Source organism: Mauremys mutica, chromosome 5 (genome assembly GCF_020497125.1).
Source record: "Mauremys mutica isolate MM-2020 ecotype Southern chromosome 5, ASM2049712v1, whole genome shotgun sequence".
In the NCBI taxonomy this organism is placed as follows: Eukaryota; Metazoa; Chordata; order Testudines; family Geoemydidae; genus Mauremys; species Mauremys mutica.
Genome location: NC_059076.1, coordinates 83,647,018 through 83,668,048, shown reverse-complemented (window position 1 = coordinate 83,668,048; position 21,031 = coordinate 83,647,018). Strand labels below are relative to the sequence as shown.

General features: G+C 45.9%; 2 protein-coding genes across 11 annotated transcripts in view; one reads left to right on the top strand and one right to left on the bottom strand.

Annotated features, from left to right (window-relative positions):
* Nucleotides 1-289: 289 nt before the first annotated feature.
* SLC25A4 (solute carrier family 25 member 4) lies at nt 290-4,287 on the bottom strand. The gene is made up of 4 exons (XM_045017321.1): nt 4,064-4,287; nt 1,711-2,197; nt 1,001-1,141; nt 290-685 (listed from the first exon to the last, which is right to left on the bottom strand). Exons 1-4 carry the CDS (start codon nt 4,172-4,174, stop codon nt 528-530), a joined length of 897 nt encoding a protein of 298 aa, XP_044873256.1. The 5' UTR covers nt 4,175-4,287; the 3' UTR covers nt 290-527.
* A 1,905-nt stretch (nt 4,288-6,192) lies between these two features.
* The window catches only part of LOC123371611 (EF-hand calcium-binding domain-containing protein 6-like), a 103,403-nt gene continuing 88,564 nt past the window's right edge, over nt 6,193-21,031 (top strand). The window contains exons 1-3 of one of the 10 annotated variants that reach the window (XM_045019374.1): nt 6,253-6,270; nt 8,140-8,222; nt 12,510-12,832. In XM_045019374.1, coding sequence (XP_044875309.1) covers nt 12,511-12,832 — 322 coding nt within the window. In that variant the 5' untranslated portion in view covers nt 6,253-6,270; nt 8,140-8,222; nt 12,510. Of the gene's footprint in view, nt 6,271-6,411; nt 6,500-6,690; nt 6,885-6,993; nt 7,167-8,139; nt 8,223-12,492; nt 12,833-21,031 lie in introns of those variants that run through there. The other 9 variants (XM_045019375.1, XM_045019381.1, XM_045019379.1 and 6 more) reach the window with 9 other exon arrangements.

Genomic DNA, 21,031 nt, shown 5'->3' with positions numbered 1-21,031 from the left:
CAGTGGTTGAGAACCTATTTCCTGGTGCTTACAGATAGTATCCAAGTTAATCTGTAAACATGCTTTTTTCACTTTAATCTCAGATTTTTAAATCCAGCCTCATAGGAGAAGCATGCTCTTCATCCATATGTTTTGAATGCCCTGATGCTGTTGGGTAGCAATAGAGACATTCACTTTAATACAAATAAGTACTTGATCTTGACTTGTTTTAAAATCTAATGTGAACTATTTTAATAGCTAGCATGTAAGCCACCAAATCATCAAGCAATGCACTCGTCATAGGAATAAGTATATTAGTGATATTGTGCAGATATTTAATATATACACAGGTTCCAATATAAGTATTGGAGGACATTTCATTCAAAATTTAACTATGATCCAATGGACAACCATTAAAACAATTATGTATCCTTCTCTGAACTGGATTTGCCCCATGACAGCCATCTTCATGTCCCTAGGAAATATTTTGTTGTCCATTAAACCACAAGTAGTATATTACACAACTGAAGAGAATAGTTTTATTTACTTTAGACAATTTTCTTGATCTCATCATACAATACTAATACAAAAGCACCACCCATGCCTCTCAACACATTGGACCAGGCGCCTTTGAAGAAAGCTTTGGCTCCTTCATCTTTAGCTATCTTCTTCCAACAATCAATTGTGCCCTTGTACATAATATCAGCTGTGGGGACAAGAAGGTACATATGAGAAAGTCTTGAATCATACAGGCAGTTCAATTAATCAGAAGTGTGCTCCCTAGAGGATTTGAAATTAATACAGATATATTTACAACAAAAAACACAGCTCTAGCAAAGTTCTTCACAACCATCTGAAAGACCAATCAAATATAGTGAGGACCAATTTATTCCAATATGTTATTTTAGTAGAAAAGGCCATAGATTTTCTGTAGATTATATAATGCCTTAAATTTCAGCCCTGTGCTGCTGGGGAGATAATCTCTGCAGCTAGGCCACTGCAGGTGAAGGCTCGTTCTTACCTCCCTTTCGGCCAGACTGCATCATCATCCTACGTCGGACAGTGTCAAAAGGATAGGATACCAGTCCCGCTACAGCGGTGACTGACTGGGCAATCATCCAACTCACTACGATGTGCACGTTCTTGGGATCAGGCATCATACCTGTCAAAAGTAAATCAACAATGTCAGTACACAGGGGTGGAGAGAGGAAGAGAGAATTATTCCTACCCCAGACTCCATTCATTCACAGAGCCTGATCAAGGGTAAGTCGAGGGGACTTTTCCCCACAGCCAATTCCTTCGGCCACATCTTGCTCAGCATCATCCAGTCTTCGCTCAGTCCAGCCACTTAAAAGTCAATCAAGCGTTAGCTTTTAGACCATTTAACCTTGACCTTAACAGTAGCAGTATGGAGGATTTAAACTTCTTATAATCTAATTCAATAACAAAAGACACAAATGGCCATGCTGGAAAGAGAGTGAAGTTACAAACTTAGTTTTAGGAGGCTCTGAGTTTGCTCTGAGCCTGACGTGAGGGAATCAACCAAAACGGACAGGACGGAATTTCAAAAGTGTGCTGTAATATTTATAATCCATTAAATAAATTTAAACAAAGCTGCAGTTTAACTAAGTCCTGAAAGCCAATGCCCAAGACAGGGTACACTGGAGCAGACCATCCTTATATTCACTGGATTATCACTCAGTAATCACAGCTCCCTCCTCCTCCACTTACCCTTGGCTGTGTCATAGACCCCAAAATAGGCTGCTCTGTAGATAATGATGCCCTGGACTGACACGTTGAATCCTTGGTAGAGCCCTTTGAGGCCATCAGATTTGAAGATCTTGGCAATGCAGTTGCCCAGCCCTGTGAACTGCCTCTCACTCAGCCCTTTGCCCACATCGGCAGCCAGCCTGGTTCTGGCAAAATCCAGAGGGTAAACGAAGCAGAGGGAGGTGGCTCCCGCAGCACCTCCAGAGGCCAGGTTCCCTGCGAAGTAGCGCCAAAACTGCTTGTGCCTGTCCACTCCTCCCAAGAAGATCTGCTTGTACTTGTCCTTAAAGGCAAAGTTGAGGGCCTGGGTGGGGAAGTAACGGATGACATTGGCCAGGTTGCCTCTCCAGAAGGAAATGATGCCCTGTTCCTTGGGGATCCTCACCACGCAGTCCATGATCCCCTTGTACTGCTTCTCAACTGTGATCTGTTGGCTGGCATGCTGGACCTGTTAAGTAAGAGAAGATGGCACAGAGACGAGATTGCAACAGTTACTTTGGACAATGTATCAAACAAACCCCAATTTGTCAAAGTGAAGAAACGGGGAATAAAATAAAACAGTAAATATCATAATGCCACTATATAAACCCATGGTACACCAACACCTTGAATACTACATGCAGTTCTGGGTGGACCATCTCAAAAAAAAGGTAAGATTAGAATTGCAAAAGGTACAGAGAAGTGCAACAAAAATTATTAAAGGTATGGAACAGCTTCCGTATGAGGAGAAATTAAAGAGACAGACTGTTCAGCTTGGCAAAGGGGGGATATGATAGAGGTCTATAAAATCATGAATGGCATGGAGAAAGCAAACAAGGAAGTGTTATTTACCCCTTTGCATAACACCAGTACCAGGGGTCACCCAGTAAATTGACTAGACAGCAGGTTTAAAAAAAGCATAACGAAGAACTTCTTCACACAACACAGCTACCTGTAGAACTCTTGGCCTTCACAACACCCCTGTAGCAACAAGTATAACTAGGTTCAAAAAAGAACTAGTTAAGTTCATGGAGGATATGTCCATCAATGGACATTGGCCAGGATGTTTAGGGACATAACCCCATGCTCTGGGTGTCCCTAGGCCTCTGACTGACAGAAGCTGGGACTGGACAACAGGGGATGGATCACTCCATTTCCGTGTTCTGTTCATATCCTCTCAGGCATCTGGCATCAGCCTCTGTTGGAAGACAGGATACTGGGCTAATTGGACCATTGGTCTGATCCAGTATGGCCATTCTTATGTTCTTAGAAAATTCTGCTTCTCACCGCCAGATCTATCATCTTTCATTTACTCTGGAAGATTACATGGAGCCTTTTTTCATAACCTTACCATTCAACATAATAACCTGTACCCATTTTATGCAAGCTTAACCCAGTTTCTTTAGGACTATTGCATTATTAGATCAAAAGGAAACTGCCTACAGGAGGAGACACCTGCTGGGCATTTGCAGGAGGATTCTGAAACTTTAACAGAAAGACATCTTCCAGAAAGCTTATCCAATTGCACAGAAGCGTGTTCATCTCATACAAGTGTACAGCCTTGCTTTAGAGTTTCACATTTCCATTTTACTTAGCAAGTCAGATAGTAAGTGCACTCTTAACGTGTTTGGGTCCCCAGTCTTATCGTCCAGCCAACCCCTGAAAAAACGATGTTGACCATTGACGCTTAAATTTGTAACGAAAGAGGTGCCAGAGCTCAAGCAAATTTTTTTAAACACTTTCATAACGAAGGGAGCAAGCCCAGAGCTTCTGGGGCTATGAACTTACAAGCCCTGGCACAAATTAAGCACGGATTTGAGGCCATTTCCCCCCACTGCTCAGCGTCCCCGTGTATCCCGGCTATAAACAGCGCCAGGGGAAAGAAGCGGTGCTGCTCTTGCGTAACCAGAGCTCCCGAAGCCAGTTGCCATATTTAGGCACTTCAAGCTTGTGCCCATATGACACTAGGATTCCTGCACCGCTTCCAAGTCAAACTTCCCACTCCTACCCCCCCAGGGAAGGAAGACTCCTTGCAAGCGCCCACGGCAATACACAGCATCCTTTTGTAGATTACCACCCAGTGCACTGAACTCATCGTGCCCCCCCTCCCCCCGGGGCCCTTTAAATGTACTCTCTAGACAATCACGACCCGAGACTGATAAGAGGCAACCTGCTGCTAAATTTCCACTCACACATTCGCTAGCAGCGTTCAGAGTTACATGGTGCCTTTAAAGCAAAGGGAGACAAGCACGCCAGCGACAAGCAAAGTCAACTGGCCGTTTGCGCTACCAAAGTCCATAGCCAGGGGCTTGAGGGAAATCGTCCCGCTCCTTACCTGCAGCAGCAATTTAACTCTCTCTATGGGAGCGACAGCTGTCTTGGAAATAGCGGCAGCAACCCCGCCAGCCAGGAAGTCCTTAAGGAAGCTGATCGCTTGGTTACTCATGTCGGAACTCGCTCAGACAAACCCCAACAGCCCCCTTGCAAAAGCAGATGCTGCCGCGCACCTCCCCACCCAGCTGCCCCCAGCCAGCCTCTTGCACCGCGCTCCGAACGAAGAAGCGCGTCTCTCCCACTTATAGCCCCTCTGCTTCTCGCGATAAGAGGAGGGTCCCCCCGGGGCACACACATTGGCTAGGACCCCCCCAGTCACCAGAGGGCACAGGGGCAAAGCCGCCATGCTGTCCCAGAGAGGCCGCCGGGGCGGGGCGGCTGCCCCGTGCTAGGGACGTTTAAAGGGCAAATTAAAGTTATCTGCTCCCTGCTGGAGAACGCTATGTCAGAGCATGTGCCTGCTGTATTAATAGCACCGCAGAGACGCAGGATGGGACTGGGGAGGCTGCAAAAATACTTCGGAGGGTGTTAACCATTTGCGTTCACATCCAGTGCTGCCCACGGAGAATAACGGCCAGATCAAGGGAAATTTGGGAGTCCGATAAAAGCTTATCATAAACCAGCACATGTATTTTAACGGCTGTTATTGTCTATACTGAGACACACATACACAGTGCATCTGATGTACAGAGACATGGTACCTACTCATGCACACCAACAGTGCAGCCTAGTTAATTGGGTTCTATGGATATTTTGTAAGATAGGGTAAAGAAACTGATATAAATATAATAGTGACCCTCAATGGCTTGCTGAGACATGAGTTGCAGAATTTGGATTAGAGCCTTTTACTTGGAGGACAAAAAGTGTCTTAAGACTTAACACATTGCTTAAAGTCCTAAAAGTTTGGGTCTCAAATGCTAACATGTTATCCCTGCTCTTAGATTCCCTAAAGAGAAGAGAAAACTTTTCCTGCTAGTGTCCTCACTGTACCCTTAAGGACAGATGACCCTGCATGAGACAGGAACATAACTGGCAGAGTGGGCTAAGTAGGGTCACTTACGTGGAAGGGAAGAGTGAGGGGGGCTCTAGGGAGCATGTGCCCTGGGAAATTCAAGTGCATGACCCAAACCAAATGTGAAACAGCAGAACAATTTGTGCACTCAGTACCTGATTCTTAACTAATTTCTCTGTGCCTCACTGTCCCCTCTTTTACATCCATAAAATGTGGATAATGCTTTTGCCCATCCCTTGTGTGACTTGTCTATTTAGACTCCGAACTGAAAAGGCTTACACACTGAAATCAATGGACTACTTGTTCTTGTAAAGTTAAGCAGGTGTGTTTTCAGAATGGAGGCCTTAGATTGTGATAAGCACTGCAGGGCTTGTAGAGTACCAGTGCAATGGCATATGAGTTTCAGTTGGGATTTGCAGATGCTCATGCAATACAAATAATAATAATTCGTAGGACTGAATTTCACCTTAACTTGGCAGCTAAAAGACTGACCTTCCCTACATAGTGATATTCTCTTAATGCAAATCAAATTCCTCTCCTCAATGAAACACTAAACTGGATTAGTGAGCCCCTGTGGCTGATCCCCCTCCCTCTAACCCCAGCTACTTTAAGAATGTTTCCCTAGCCAAGGTAATAAGAGTTTAAGGTCAGAAGGGACCAGATCATCTAGTCTGACCTCCTGCATATCACAGGCCACCAACCACACCACCTGCCAATATACTAAACTCAAAACTGGAATTAGACTGAAGTATTACAGCCCACAGGAAACCACACTAGCCACAGGCAGAGAATAGAAGGAACCGAGGTGCATCAAGGCCCCAGCAATAGCAGGGAAATGATTAAGTGACATATACCCAGATAATCCTGGCAATTGACCTGCCCTCACAACTGCAGAGGAAGGTGGGAAAACTCCAAGGTCACTGCCACTCTGACCTGGGGAAAAACTCCTTCCTGACCCCATGTATGGTGATCAGTTAGACCCCAAGCACCTGAGACAGAATGTTCAGTGCCACCTCAGAGCCCAGACCCACCCTGCCCAATGTCTCATCTCCAGCTGCTTCAGACAAAGGAGATTAAAAGAAAAACCCAGAATACCTGGGGGGAAATCCCTTCCTATTCCCTTCAGGTGGCTGGCTGAAATCCTGAGGTGTTAATACTGTCAAGGGTTGAAGAACATACAGCAACACACTCAGAAGGTAAAGATAGAACTTATAATTGTGAGAAGAGCTAAGATATTTGTTAGACCTCTAACTCCAAACAGAACCACTTCTTTGGAAGCATCTTGCATCCCACCCAGCATGGGCCCCCAACTGAACTGACTTGAATTTTTTCCCCAGTTACTGGACAATGGGAAGAATAGACTCCTATCAAAGACTATCAGCCACCACAAGTAAAAGCCCTGATACAGAGCAGAGAGACACAGTTGTGAGTACCTGAGCACAGAAGCCCACAGGTGTGCTATGTCAGATAATTGTATAACTAGAAAGCATAGTGATACTCCACGGGTGGAGTTAACTAGTTTCTGCACAGCTGGTGAAGGAAAACTTTAGGCAACCACTATTGGTTTTCAGTGCTGGTCTTTTAACCTTCATTTTTTCTTTCTCTGGTACCTCAGTCATCATTAATCTCCCTTTTAACACCCAAGAACTTGCTGAGCTGTGGAATTAAACTAAGAATGTTTTGGAACTTAACAGTAAGAGCTGAGATCCTGCTGACTTTTTGTAGACAGTTTAATGGCCTAGATCCAGAAAGCTACCTAGGTGCCTAAACCCCAGATCAACAAACCCCTGCTTAGCTACTACCTAACTCTGTAAGTACCTAAGCTCACCTGCTGCTTAAGTTTTCACTGTAAAAACTCCCTCTGTTTCTGCCTATGAACATGCACATCACTGCCTCACTCTAGGCAAGAGGTTCTCAAACTGTTGTCCATAGACCACCAGTGGTCCGTGAGCTCTAGGTCTACAGATAGTTCCCTCTAAAGTGCGCACCTGGGTGGACACACACAAGCGAATGAAGGGCCACCCATTTAATTAATAGAGCCGTGCAGGTGTGCCTCCATTAATTAGCTGCCTGGACAAGATGCACATATAAGGTGAGGTGGTGGGCTTTGGGGAAAGGGGGCAGTGGGGTGAAGGGAGAGGGAATTTGGGGTGTGCAGGGCTGCAGTGGCCAGAGAAAGAGGTGACTTTCCCCAGCTCCAGGGCTGTGGCTGCCTAGGAGAGATGGTCCTCCTTCCCAGCCCCATCTTGGGGGCTGCTGTGGTGGGGGAGAGTGTGTACATTCATCACATTAGAAGGTTAAAACTACTGAAATGAAAATGTGAGTTGTGTGCTTTTATTTGTAGAACAAAAAACTTAATTATTAATTTCCAGATCACTTTGAATTTTAATTCAACCCACCAAAGCACTTGCAATCCCTCCCAACTTTGTATCATCTGCAAACTGTATAATTGTACTCTCTCTGCCATTATTGAAATCATTGATGAAGATATTGAACAGAACTGGACCCAAAGCTGATCCCTGCGGGATCACACTTGATATGCCCTTCCAGCTTGACTATGAACAATTGATTGCTTAATTATTTGCTCCATTATCTTTTTGGGTACTGAAGTTAAGATGACTGGTCTGTAATTTCTTGGGTTGTCTTATTTCCCTTTTTATAGATTGGAATGATATTTGTTCTTTTCCAGTCCTCTGGAATCTCACCCGTCTTCCATGATTTTTACTGTGTAAAAGTGCTAACTTAAAAGCAAGGGCCATTATGTTCGACAATGGAAATTCACTGGCCCATGGGTGTGAAGACATGGTTTAGATTGCCTTCTGCGAGCAGAAACTATAAATACTGATTCAAAGGAATAATCCTTATCTCTGACTTTTTGGATTCTTAGAGAAAATACCAAATGCAAAGTGGATATCCCTAGACACATCTGGGTTCCCTGAAAAGACTTTTGGGGAAACTAGCAGTGTATTAGATCAACTTCTATCATTTTGGACTTACCAACTTTGACTCACTTGTTATATTTTACCTGCTTTATCTTCTCAATAACTCTCATTCCTTTCTCTTAGATATAAACCTATAGCTAATTTACTATAGAATTGGCTGTCAGCATTGTCTTTGGCATGAGACCCAAAGTACCAATTGATCTGTAGTAAGTGACTCATCCTTTGGGATTGAGAGTAACCTGCTTTGGTGTGATTTTTGGTTTGTGACTATTATCGCTAAATCCCCTTTGTCTGGGTGGCAGAATAGGCTGGAGAACCTAAGGGGACTGTTTGTGACTCCATGGTAAGACTAGTATAGTGATCCAGAAGTACACAATTGTTACTGGCTTGGTGAAATCTATTTAGAGAATATACCACCGGTTTGGGGTGTCTGCCCTGTTTTCTGAGAGTCTGACATGAGATTAGCACTCAGTTGTGAGCCACTCTAGATAGCATGGCAATAGGATTTTTATGTAGTTGTTAATGTACAATTTCCACTTTCAAAATTTTACTGCAGTTTCCTCAACATGGGAACCTAGGGACTGACATAATAGATCAAGCCATTGGTCCATTTATTCTAGTATTCTATCTCTGACGCTGTCCCCCATCATATGCTTCAGAAGGTGTAAAACCAACAAAAACCCTGAAAAGAGTAATTATGAAATAATCTGCCCACAGGGAAAGCTTCAGCCTAGAGTTTATATCTCTTCCAACATCTTAAAAATCTTTATTGTAACTCTGGACTTTTTTTTCTCATCAGAGACCCTGGTCTTGCCAACACTTGTATACACCTCCTACCTTGATATAACACTGTCCTTGGGAGCCAACAAATCTTACCACGTTATAAGTGAAACCGTGTTATATTGAACTTGCTTTGATCCACTGGAGTGCACAGCCCCCCGCGTCCCCCTCCCCCCCCGGAGCACTGCTTTACTGTGTTATATCCAAATTCGTGTTATATCGGTTGGCGTTATATCGAGGTAGCTGTGTGTGTGTATAAAACTTTATGCACATGAGTTGTTGTAACAGGCTTTATGTGGGGCCCAACAGGCCTAGTGGGAAGGCCACAGCTCAACAGCCTCCCAGAGTCTTGGGAAGGACTTCCTGAACGCCCTGGGGGCTTGGTGGCCAAGTTACAGTCCATGATTTTTCCCCATTCTTTCAGCTGGCCAGAGGAGGAGGGAAGTCTAGGGTGGGGGATTCCCCCAGCCTAGGGGGTAAAGAGGTGAGAAGAATCTCAGATTCCTTTTAGCTGATACAATAGACCAGCCTGTTCTCTCTTCAGTTTGGGGCATGGTCCCAGTACTCTGCTTCAGATCCTCAGCTGATGTGGTGTGATTTTTGGTTTATCCAAATAATATTTTGTGGCAATTAGATCCACAGGCTAAGTGTGCATTATGTATTTCTTTTTATCAATTCTAAACTTGCTCCCATTCACTTTAATTGAATCAATTGTTAATTATTATGGATTATTTAACATTTATACTGTGGTAGCCCTAAAGTCCACAACTGGCTTGGACCCCAGGGTGCTAAGTGCTATACAAACACATACTAAACAACAGTCCGTGCCCCCAGAGTTTACAATCTAAAAGACAAGACACAATCCTTTTGTTGTTTGTATTATGAAAAAGAGATGTGCCCTGATACACTTTTAAACCTCCAAACTGGTACATATATGTAGTTTGATCTTTACATTTCATCTTAGGAAATCTTTGAAAACTATTGAGTTTGTTTTAAGAAAAGTAACAAATAATCATTCAGTGCTGTCAATCCAGTACCTTGTATGAGCACGAAAAGTTAAATAAGCCCCACAGTTTATACAGTCATAACAAAAAGCAATTACCACATACAGGTCAACCTTCCTCATACTCCAATTAGTCACATTTTGTTTCATCTGAAACTCTGATTATCCAAATATTTTGGATATCCTTGAATCATTCAGACAGTCGGAGATTACCAGCTGACATTTTCAGGCACAGAGACCCATATGCAATTCTCACTGCAGGACTGGGGCCAGAAGCCCAAATCCACAAGGGGATTTAGGTGCCTAAATCCAAGATTTAGGCACTTAAATCCCAGATTTAGATGCTACTGTGATCCACAATACCAGTGTGCATCTGCTGCCTGCCCCTGTACTCACCTAAACTCACTCGGTGCCTAAATTATCTCTACAAATGTCCCTTAGTGGTCTAAATTTATGTCTTGCTGTAGGTGTCCAGATGCCTAGCTCATACCTAATCCCAGCGGTATTCTCAAACCAGGTGAAAATTGGGGACAATAGGTCAGGGGACACTTATCAAGTAGGGGTCCTCAGATCACAGCTACCAGACTTAGGCCCATTCAAAATCCAGCATCAGGAGACATTGTCTCTCCTATAACTTTTAACCCCCTGGTTAGAGCACTCACCACTATGCTGGAAATCTGAGTCCAAGTCCCCTCTCTACCAGATAGGGAGATCCCTTTTCAACTCCTTTTTCTCTGAGATATTCCAATGTGGGTCTCCCTTAATCTCTCCTGTTGAAACTGTTCCACTTTGGATTAAATAAATTAGAGGGACTAACCACCAGTGTGGAATCATGTCCACTCTCTCCCTCTGGCTCAGTGACTATTTAAGTTTTTATGCACAATTGAACAGCTTCAGCTGGAGAGAATGAAAGATACTCAGACCAGAATATCCCATAGCCCAGTGGTTTGCACATGCTCCTGAGAGTGGGAGACTCTTCTTAAAATAATTTCTTCAATTTAGGTAGGGGAATTGAACCTGGGTCTCCCACATCCTGGGTGAATGAGCCAACCACTGGGCTAAAAGTCATAAGGGTGGTACCACCTTCTCTGCTATTTCTTGTAAAAACAGTTTAGGCACCTGAGTTCAGGAGAGGGGATCCGAGGTGTGGAGAGCTAGTGGAGATAGGCTAGCACCTCCCTGCAACCCAGACTTGGGTGCCTAACTCGGTATGAGGGGTGGGTTTAGGATACACTCATCTAGTTGGCATCTCCCACTGGCTAATTTAATTGGCTACCCACTAGCATGCTGTTTTTTATGGATCCCATTCTCAGGCACCCATGCATTGTATAGGGATATTAGGTGCTTAATTCAGGGTTTTTGGATTCCAGTGACTTTCAAAGTGTCTAAAAATTAGGTGTGCAGGCTAAATCCCTCTGTGGATCTAGGCCATCATTTTTAATTTCATATTCCCTTAGTGTACATCATTAATTTTGATTCTGAATCCCCACATAATATGATCAGAGGGTCTTTCCCCAGGCATCTATGAAGATGATTATGACCCTGGTTTTCTGATGTCCACCTCATAAATTATCCATGCCTTTGTCACCTCAGGACTGGATTACTGTAATATGCTTTACATAAGTTTATCGTTGAAGATCACTTAGAAGCTGCAGCTGGTGCAAAATGCAGATGGCTGCTTATTTACTTGATGGTGTTGGCTATGGAACACATTATACCAGGTCTATAAGATCTGCATTGACTTTCCGTTCACTTCTGGGTGCATTTAAAGATGTTGACCTGATATTCATCTCTGTAAAGCCCTATGGTTTGTCCTGGCCATCTAATAGACAGCCCCTTTTCCTCCAATAGCTGACAGCTAGGGCATTTTTCCAGTCCCTGGGTTTGAAGGTATGGGAGCTGGACACTCCCGAGTCCCAGCTGAAGTGCCTCAGCTTTGTCTCCTTGTTGGCCGGAGAGAGTCCAAATTTATTGACCTTCAGGATGCAGTGTAAAGTAGATCTATTTACTCAGGCTTTAGTCCCGGATTTGTAGACAGCTGCATCCTGGGGATGGGAGTCCGGTTGATATCTGTGGCTCAAGTCTATATTTTATTTTAATTTCCGTACATGTGCCAAGGGACTGGCTGCCTGTTACAAAGGGGAGCCCCACATATGCTCACAAGTCCAGGCTCCGTGCAGCATGCAAGAATCCGTTTCTTGGTGGTAACGCTCCTCCGGTAGCTGTGTAGGGAGTAGAGTCCAGTGGTTAAGCTGGGGAGGCGGGGGGTTCCCTTCCTCCCATGGCTTCTGTGGCGGGGCTGGGAATGCAGCCGGACCTCCCAGGGGTGCGTCTGGCTCTCACTCTGGCAGAAATGTTGTTGAAAAGGGATCCAGGCGTTTTCTGTTGCCTGTAGCAACCTCCCCTTGTTCCAGAAGAGAAACACCAGCAGCTCCAAGCAGTCTGGGGCTGCTGGGGGAAAGGCCAGGGCGAGCACGGGGCACGGGCAGGGCTGCTTCGGCTCAGCAGCACCCCGGGCTCTCAGCACGGGGCCCAGGTACGGGAGGCTGGAAACTTCCCCCACGCAGCCTTTTAAAAGAGGGGGAGGGGCGGGCACGTTGGGCTCCCCTCCCCGCACCCAGCGAGGTACAGCCCCTGGTGGTCTGTGCTGGGGGGGGGGGGCGTTAACCCCTGGCGCCGGATCGGCCTTCTCTTGCCTCCTTTCGGCCAGGATGGCTGCCCGCGGCGAGGTGCCCCCCAGCCGCCCGCAGCCGGCTCCCAGCGCCGCTTCGCCCCGGCTGCCGCCTGTGATCCAGCACCCGCTCTCCCGGCTCGGCGACCCGGGGCGCCTGGCTCTGCGCGGGTACGCGCCTTGCGGACAGCAGCCTGCAGGGGGCAGCGGCGGCGGCGGCACCCGGGCCCCGCCGCAGCAGCAGCCGCCGGAGCCGGAGCTGCTGCCCCCCTTCCGCGGGGCTCGCTCCCTCCTGGCCCCACAGCAGCCGCAGGAGACCTCCGCCCGCGCGTCCCCGGGCCAGCCCAAGCTCCCGCTGTTCGGTAAGTGCTGGCAGGGCAGGGCAGGGCAGGGAGGGGCCCGCGCGGGGTAGAATGACCTGGGGAGGGGGCGAGGGAGCCCCCGGGCTGGCAGCGCTGCCGCGTGAGGAGAGCACACGTAACATGCATCTCTGCTGGCGGAGGATGCAGCCTGCCTGGGGGGCGTGGGGATGGGACATAAGGGGCCGCTGAGAGGGAGGCAACATAAGCACCAGGTGTATGTGATAGATTTGGGGATTCGCTAAGAATATAAGAAAGGTCAGATTGGGTCAGACCAAAGGTCCATCTTTCCCAGTATCTTCCAACAGTGGCCAGTGCCAGGTGCCCTGGAGGGAAATGAACAGAACAGGTAATCATGAAGTGCTCCATCCCCCGTCACCCATTCCCAGCTTCTGGCAAACAGAGACTAGGGACACCCTCCCTGACCATCCTGGCTAATAACCACTGATGGATCTATCCTCTTATCTAGTTCTTTTTCGCAATACGCACAGCAGCTATAAGGGAAGATATAATTGAGTAAGTGTGTGTGTGTGTGTGAGAGAGAGACATATGAATTAACTGCCCCTATGTTGGAGGGATAGTTCCCATCCGTAAGCAAAATATTTACCAGCTCACCATCCTTTCTGTTCCCCTGTTTACGTATCAGAAGTCCTCAGCTGAGTTTGTTTGTTTGAATTTGAATGGAAATGTTTTTAATTACAATTTAAGTGCATTTTAATTGCATTTTTATTTCCAAATAGTGTTCTGGTTAGGTCTTTGTTAGGAAAGTTGTTGTATATAGGACTAGAGGATTTTTTTTTTGAGTGCAGCAATACTATATCTATAGCAGGGGTATGCAACCTATGGCATGTGTACCGAAGGCAGCACGAGAGCTGATTTTCAGTGGCACTCACACTGCCCAGGTCCTGGCCACCGGTCCGGGGGGCTCTGCATTTTAATTTAATTTTAAATGAAGCTTCTTAAACATTTTTAAAACCTATTTACTTTACATACAACAATAGTTTAGTTATATATTATAGACTTATAGAAAGAGACCTTCTAAAAACGTTAAAATGTATTACCGGCACGCAAAACCTTAAATCAGAGTGAATAAATGAAGACTTGACACACCACTTCTGAAAGGTTGCTGACCCCTGATCTATAGCATTAAGACTATTTATGTCCTCAACTATCCAAATTTTTAGCTTTCAGATGCTAGTATGTATGCCATACCCAGACCCAGATGAACTCTCCTGTGGGCCTGGGGCTATTAGATTTTGTGGGGCCCCTGCATACAACTCTTTTTCCTGGGAGGGAGTTTGGTGTAGGGGATTAGGGTGCAGGAGGCGGTTTGGGGTCTGGGAGGGAGTTTGGGTGCAGGATGGGGATTCTGATCTGGGACAGGGGGTTGGGGTGGAGGAGGAGGTGCGAGGTGTAGGCTCTGGCCGGGAGGTGCTTACCATAGGTAGCTCCCGGCTGGTGGAACAGCAGGGCTCAGGCAGGCTGCCTGCATGCTCTGGTCCCATGCTGCTCCTGGAAGGAGCTCACTGCGGGGAGGGGGACAGCATGTCTCCATGCACTGCCTGCGCCTGCAAGCACCACCCCTGTAGTTCCCATTAGCTGGTTCCTGGCCAGTGGGCGCTGGAGGCGGGAGAAGTGTGCGGAGCTGCCTCTCCCACCCCGCCAGGGGCTGCAGAGACATGCTAGCAGCCGGCCGCTTCCAGGAGCGGCGTGGAGCCATGGCATGCAGGCAGTCTGCCTGAGTGCCCCGCTGAGCCGCGTGACTTTTAGTGGCTCCCCAGAGTTGGAGATTGCTGCCTGTGATTTATTTTTGTGGGACCTGCCTTGAGCCGGGGCCCTTGGCTGCAGCCCCTAAAGCCCCTGCCTTAATCTGGCCCTGGCCATACCACATCAGGGTTTGCTTTTAGGTGACTAAGTGAAAACTTGTTCTATGAAATGGTGAATTTTCTTAAACAGTCACAGGTTTTAAGTTCTGATTCAGGTTACAGTGGTGTAAATCCAGATAACTCAGTTGATTTACTGGAGTTACGTTGGAAGTGTAATTAAGAGCAGAACTTGGCCCATGATATGCATCTGTGGTCTGCAGCAAGTGTAAACTTAGTATTTATTTTTGGTTTAAAGTGTTTAAGGTTTATGATGTATCCAAGGCATCATTTGTTTTGACTATCCTTTCCTTACATCGGGGTGGGCAAACTTTTTGGCCCAAGGGCTACATTTGGGTGGCAAAATCGGGGCCACCCAGAGGATTCAGGGGGCCTGGGGTCTTTGGCGGCGGGGAGTCCCCGCTCTGGCGGTAATTTGGCGGCGGTGGGTCCTTCCGCTCTGGGACCTGCCGCTGAAGTGCCCCAAAGACCCGCAGTGGGGGCTCCCCGCTGCTGAATTGCCACCAAAGACCTGGCACTTAGGTGGCGGGTCCCGGGGTGGAAGGACCACCTGCCATGGGTCTTTGGGGCACTTAGGTGGTGGGTCTCGGAGCGGAAGGACCCCCTGCCACTGAATTGCCGCCGCAGACCCGGAGTGGAAGAAACTCTGGGGGCCCGGGCCCCGTGAGAGTTTTTGGGGGCCCCTGGAGCGAGTGAAGGACCCCGCTCCGAGGGCCCCTAAAAACTCTTGTGGGGGCCCCTGTGGGGCCCGGGGCCTGGGGCAAATTGCCCTACTTGCCCTCCCTGGGCAGCCGTAGGTGAAATTGCATGCATGGCCATGAATGTAGGGCTGAGGCAGGGGGTGTGGGGTGTGGGAGGGGGTGTGGGGTGCAGGAAGGAGCTCAGGGCAAGGGGTTGGGGCAGAGGAGGAGTGCAGGGTGTATGAGGGGGCTCAAAGCAGAGGATTGGGGTGCAGATGGGGTGCAGGGTGAGGTTGAGGCTCAGGGCAGGAGGTTGGGATGCAGGAGGGGTGTGGCAGGGCAGGGGGTTGGGGCGCAGGAAGGGTGCAGGGTGCAGGAAGGGGCTCATGGTAGGGGTGCAGGGAGGGATGCGGAGTGTGGAAGTGGGCTCAGGGCAGGCGGTTGGGGTGCAGTGGGGAGTCAGGGCAGGGGTTTGGGGTGTAGGAGGGGTGTGGAGTGTATGAGGGGGCTCAAAGCATGGGGTTGGGGTGCAGGGTGAGGTGGAGGCTCAGGGCAGGGGGGTTAGGGGCTCAGGGCAGGGGGTTGGGATGCAGGAGGAGTGTGGCAGGGGCTTGGGGTGCAGGAGAGGTGCGGGGTGCAGGAGGGAGCTCATGGTAGGGGTGCAGGGAGGGGTGTGGAAGGGGGCTCAGGGCAGGGGGTTGGGGTGCAGGAGGGCTCCAGGGTGCAGGCTCCGGCCTGGCGCCTCTTACCTGGAGTGGCTCCGGGGTGGCAGTGCTGCGCAGCAGGGCTAAGACAGGTTCTCTCCCTGCCCTGGCCCCGCGCCGCTCCCGGAAGCGGCCGGCACCACATCCCTACGGTCTCTGGGGAATGGGGGGCAGAGGGCTCTGTGCGCTGTCCTCGCCTGCGAGTACCCGGCCAGTGGGAGCTGTGGGGGCGGTGCCTGCAGGCGAGGGCAGCATGCACATCTCTCTGCTCCCCTCCACCAGGGGCCGCAGATACATGGTGCTGGCCGCTTTCGGGAGCAGTGCAGGGCCTGCAGTGCCACGGGGGTGGCCGGATCCAGCCCACGAGCCGTAGTTTGCCCACCCCTGCCTTACATGATGCACAGTTAGCAACACAAAAAAGCTAACCTTTGGGCAATTATTGATGGAAAGGGGTCATTTTGTTTAATTCCTAGCTGGATTATAAAGTGCCAACCTAGAGAGAATGTTTGGAAGTGGTGTTTTGTAAGTGATGAACACTTGGCTTTTATCTGTTCTTTTTATAACTCAAGTAGAAAAAGAAATGTGTTTACTGGTGTTCTGTTAAATGTGCCCCTATCTCCAGCCCAAACAAATGGGCTTTGTTGGGGCACAGTTTGAAGAACAGGAGGGGAAGTAGGGGTTGGAGATTGCCCCTCCTAACCTGTGGGCAAACTGCTGCTCCTTCAAGACCATGACTCCAGCTGGTAAGGGATATTGTAGCAGTAGCTGTCTGTCTGTAATCCGGGCCTCCATATAGTCATGGATCCTGTGACCCCTCTCTGGCCTACCCTGAAAATGCTTCTACACGCTAGACAACTGGGGTTCTCTTGTAGTAGACAGGAGTTGCAGAGGCTTCCTTGTATAGCCAATGTGCCTATAACTTCCTGTGCAGCCTCACCGTGGAGTGGAAGTGGTGCAAGAACCTACCATAGTGACCTCTTTCCACACTTGAATTGCACATTTATATAGTACGATGATGTACACTTTAACTGTACAAAATAAGACTGAAGTTCTGTCCTGAGGATTTGGTGGTGATGTCAATCCTGAGTCATTCCTGAGTTGTGTGTTAATGTCAACCATATTCGAAAGGCTGAATGAGAGCCACATTTTCAAATGGGCTTTTAAAACTCCACCTGCAAACTCTGCTTGTACATACCCACGTGCATGTGTAAAACTGCAGTTGTGTGCATAAATCAGCTAGTCACACAATTTACATGTATAAATGTTTGTATGTGCACATTAGAGACCCTTGCAACATTTGTTCCTAAATGGGCAAACTAGAGCACTCCCACTTATTTAAATAAAGAAGTGATGGTGGCCAAGAATATTAGATAATTTTTTTCACACCTTAGCTCATAGAGCCGAGAAGTTCTGTAGTGTATTAGAAATATCTCTTTTGAAACCAGAATTAAAACTGCTTGGATAGACATCATAAATGCATATAATAAAACATTACTGTTTCATTTTATTATATACTTGTTTTTTCTAAAGTAAAAACTAAACAAATGAAATTGTAAGACCATTTTCTCAAAGTAATGTTTGATGAGCTCCTGCCAATTACAAAGCCAAGTAAGAATTCTACTTTGCAATCAATAAAAAGTAATACTTTAAATTATGTCTCCAAATAGATTGTATTTAATATTTAGGTATTCAGCAGACACTTAAATTAGTACAGTCTTATGATATATAATGACATTTATTTATTGTGTGATTCATTGACTATCATGACCCAGTTTTTAAACTTGTCTGTCTAAAATGGACTGATTAATTTCAGATCCCTGGCATGCAAATATACCCTAGGAAGCCAGATACTTAAGTGTTAATTTCAGTGCCCAAATGCGGAAGAGTATCCTAAATTTAGAATGTTTGAAAATTGAGTTAATAGAATACTGGCCCCATGAACTATGCATAAGTGCAGTATATGAATGAAACAAGGAATCTGACAAACTTAAATACACAAATAGTAATTGTTTCTGGAAAATACATGTAATTCATGTTCCTTCTATTTGTTCCATATTTTGTAAGTAATGTTCACCTTCCTCACAGAAGGTTAGATTCTGCCATTCTTACTCTTGCACTGAGAAGTACCTTACTTCACAAGGAGTCTCATTTGAAGTCAGTAAGATATGTGTACAGTAATGATTGTTGGCTCAGTTGTACAATGCCTACTCACACTGAATGATGCCTTACTACATACACAGTCCCATTGATTTCAGTGGGACTATTCATGTAGTAAGGTTCTAGTCACCATAAGGGTGGCACAGTTGAGCCCTGTGTGAGTAAGGTAAAGAGGATTTTGCCATACATTGGTTATTAGAGGTTATTATGTTAGGGGTAAATATTACAGTTGTTTAAAATTGGTTGCAAAACAAAAGTGACCAAATACTACGCAAGTTCTTGTACAGTGAATGCAGCAATCATGCCCAAATGGTCCAACATAATGCATTGTCTAGAAAACATTACACTGGTTATTACTAGAGATTTAAAATGTGGAACATGTATTCCTTTTTTTATTTCTAATCATATTAGTCAAGATTAGGCACTTGTTTTTGAAGAAGGTAGACTCCTGAATCCATATTTAGGCACCTGAAAAATGGCCTGACTTAAAAGTGCTGTATATGTAGCAGTCCAACTTTAGGCACCCATTTGAAAAATCTTGCTGATTGTCTGTGGCTGTATATGGTCCCATCTGGTGCCTTAAAAATGTGCAGGTGTATAACTTACTTACAAATATCGATAATAATTTGTGATTGATTTCAGTTTGATTGGAGAGGGGGGAAAAAGATGACTTCAGATGGTCATAGAAATGCCAGCATGGCCTTTCACAGCAAAGAACAGGGAATATGTCTGTGTGTTCTTGAGTTTGAGCCCCAAGTAATAAGATATTGACTTAGAAATATTTAAAGTTTATTTCTGAAGATTTTTCATATTTCTTATTGTATCTACATACCTCTCTTTTTGACTAATTTACAGTTTTACCTAAAAACACATGAGAATACACACACACACACGCTCTAGGCACAATCTTGCAAAGGCAAGAGAAAGCCAAAAGATAACATAATAAATATGTGTTGGGCTTTTTCTAATCTCCACAGTCCAAATTCTGGCCTCCCATTGACTTCAGTGGGTGGTATAGGCTGCAAGGGAGGGTAACATTCAGTTAAATCAGCCTACAATAGCACATAAGTAAAGTCATACTCTCAGTGCATGCAAATCAGGGTATACATGTGCAAAATTGTGCCTTTGACATTTCAATATTCTAAATGCAGCATATTGACCAATGCCTTGAGACAAGTATGATCCCCAAAGTGACCAAATCTTGACAGGCTTAGCATAAAGTAAGGATCTAAAAGCATGGGAAAGGCCTGTTTCCAAATATCTTAGTATTGTCTTTCACAGTTATGTACGTGTCGTTTTGTTGTTGGTTATACACATTATTCTTTTGACATTCCCTTTTGGCTGAACCAATAATCTGAGCAAATGGCTTGACTGAACATGTTCTGTTGTGTTTAAGGATTACCCTCACCAAAGCAACTGAATCTAGGCTAATAAAATGGTTCATTTTTTTCAGTACTTCAGTTATTTCATTTGTGGCTGAGCTACATGAGACAGGGGAGGAGAGAGCAAGAAAAGAGTAAGGAACATGATATAAGAACCTGAAGAGAATTGACCTGAAAAGAGCACTAGTGCTCCACTGCTGCTGCTTTGCCATCCCATTAGGAATACTCCTGTGTTGTGAATAATGTCCCCTGAATCCTATGTGCAGCATTTGAGGACAATAGTTTGTTCCACATCTTCAGGTTTTTTTCATACATTTTTCAAAGTTTCACTTCCCTGTTTCTATTCTTTTGTGACATCTCAAATGTGGTTCGTATTTTGGTGGAAAAACTATAGAAATTGCTAGTCATTTATTTCTTCTACATCAGCTATTTGAATAATTAGATTAGCATGAATAGTCTTTGTTTTTAGGTTATTCATAGATTCATAAACTTAAGGTCAGAAGGGACCATTATGGTCATCTAGTCTGACCTCCTGCACAATGCAGGCCACAGAATCTCACCCACCCACTCCTGTAACAAACCCATAACCTATGTCTGAGTTATTGAAGTCCTCAAATTGTGGTTTAAAGACCTCAAGGTGCAGAGAATCCTCCAGCCAGTGACCCGTGCCCCACGCTGCAGAGGAAGGCGAAAAACCTCCAGGACCTCTGCCAATCTTCCCTGGAGGAAAATTCCTTCCCGACCCCAAATATGGCGATCAGTTAAATCCTGAGCATGTGGGCAAGACTCACCAGCCAGCACCCAGGAAAGAATTCTCTGTAGTAACTCAGATCCTACCTCATCTAACATCCCATCACAGACCATTGGGCATATTTACCTGCTAATAATCAAAGATCAATTAATTGCCAAAATTATGCTATCCCATCATACCATCCCCTCCACAAACTTATCAAGCTTAGTCTTGAAGCCAGATATGTCTTTTGCCCCCACTACTCCCCTTGAAAGGCTGTTCCAGAACTTCACTCCTTCTTGTCCCTAAGTATAATGTACGGTAAAACATTTGATAACATGTAGCTGTTAATAATAAAATCACAACAGTGTTCAGATCTAGAACTTTTAATCCATAGACCCTTATAAAGGAGGGGAAGAATCCCTATGTGGTCACCTTTTGGTAGTATTATAGTTTATAATGGATTAATAAATAATGGCTATTATAAGCACATTATAGACATGAGTACTAAGTGTTATAGATGGTTATAAGCACATCAGTATAAGTCATTATAGATGGATACAAGCAACCTGTTGACCTGTTAGGTTCCATAACAATCTATCACCATTGATTTACCCTTTGTTAAAACATCTGTTAATAATTTATTAACTCTTTATAGACTGTTTA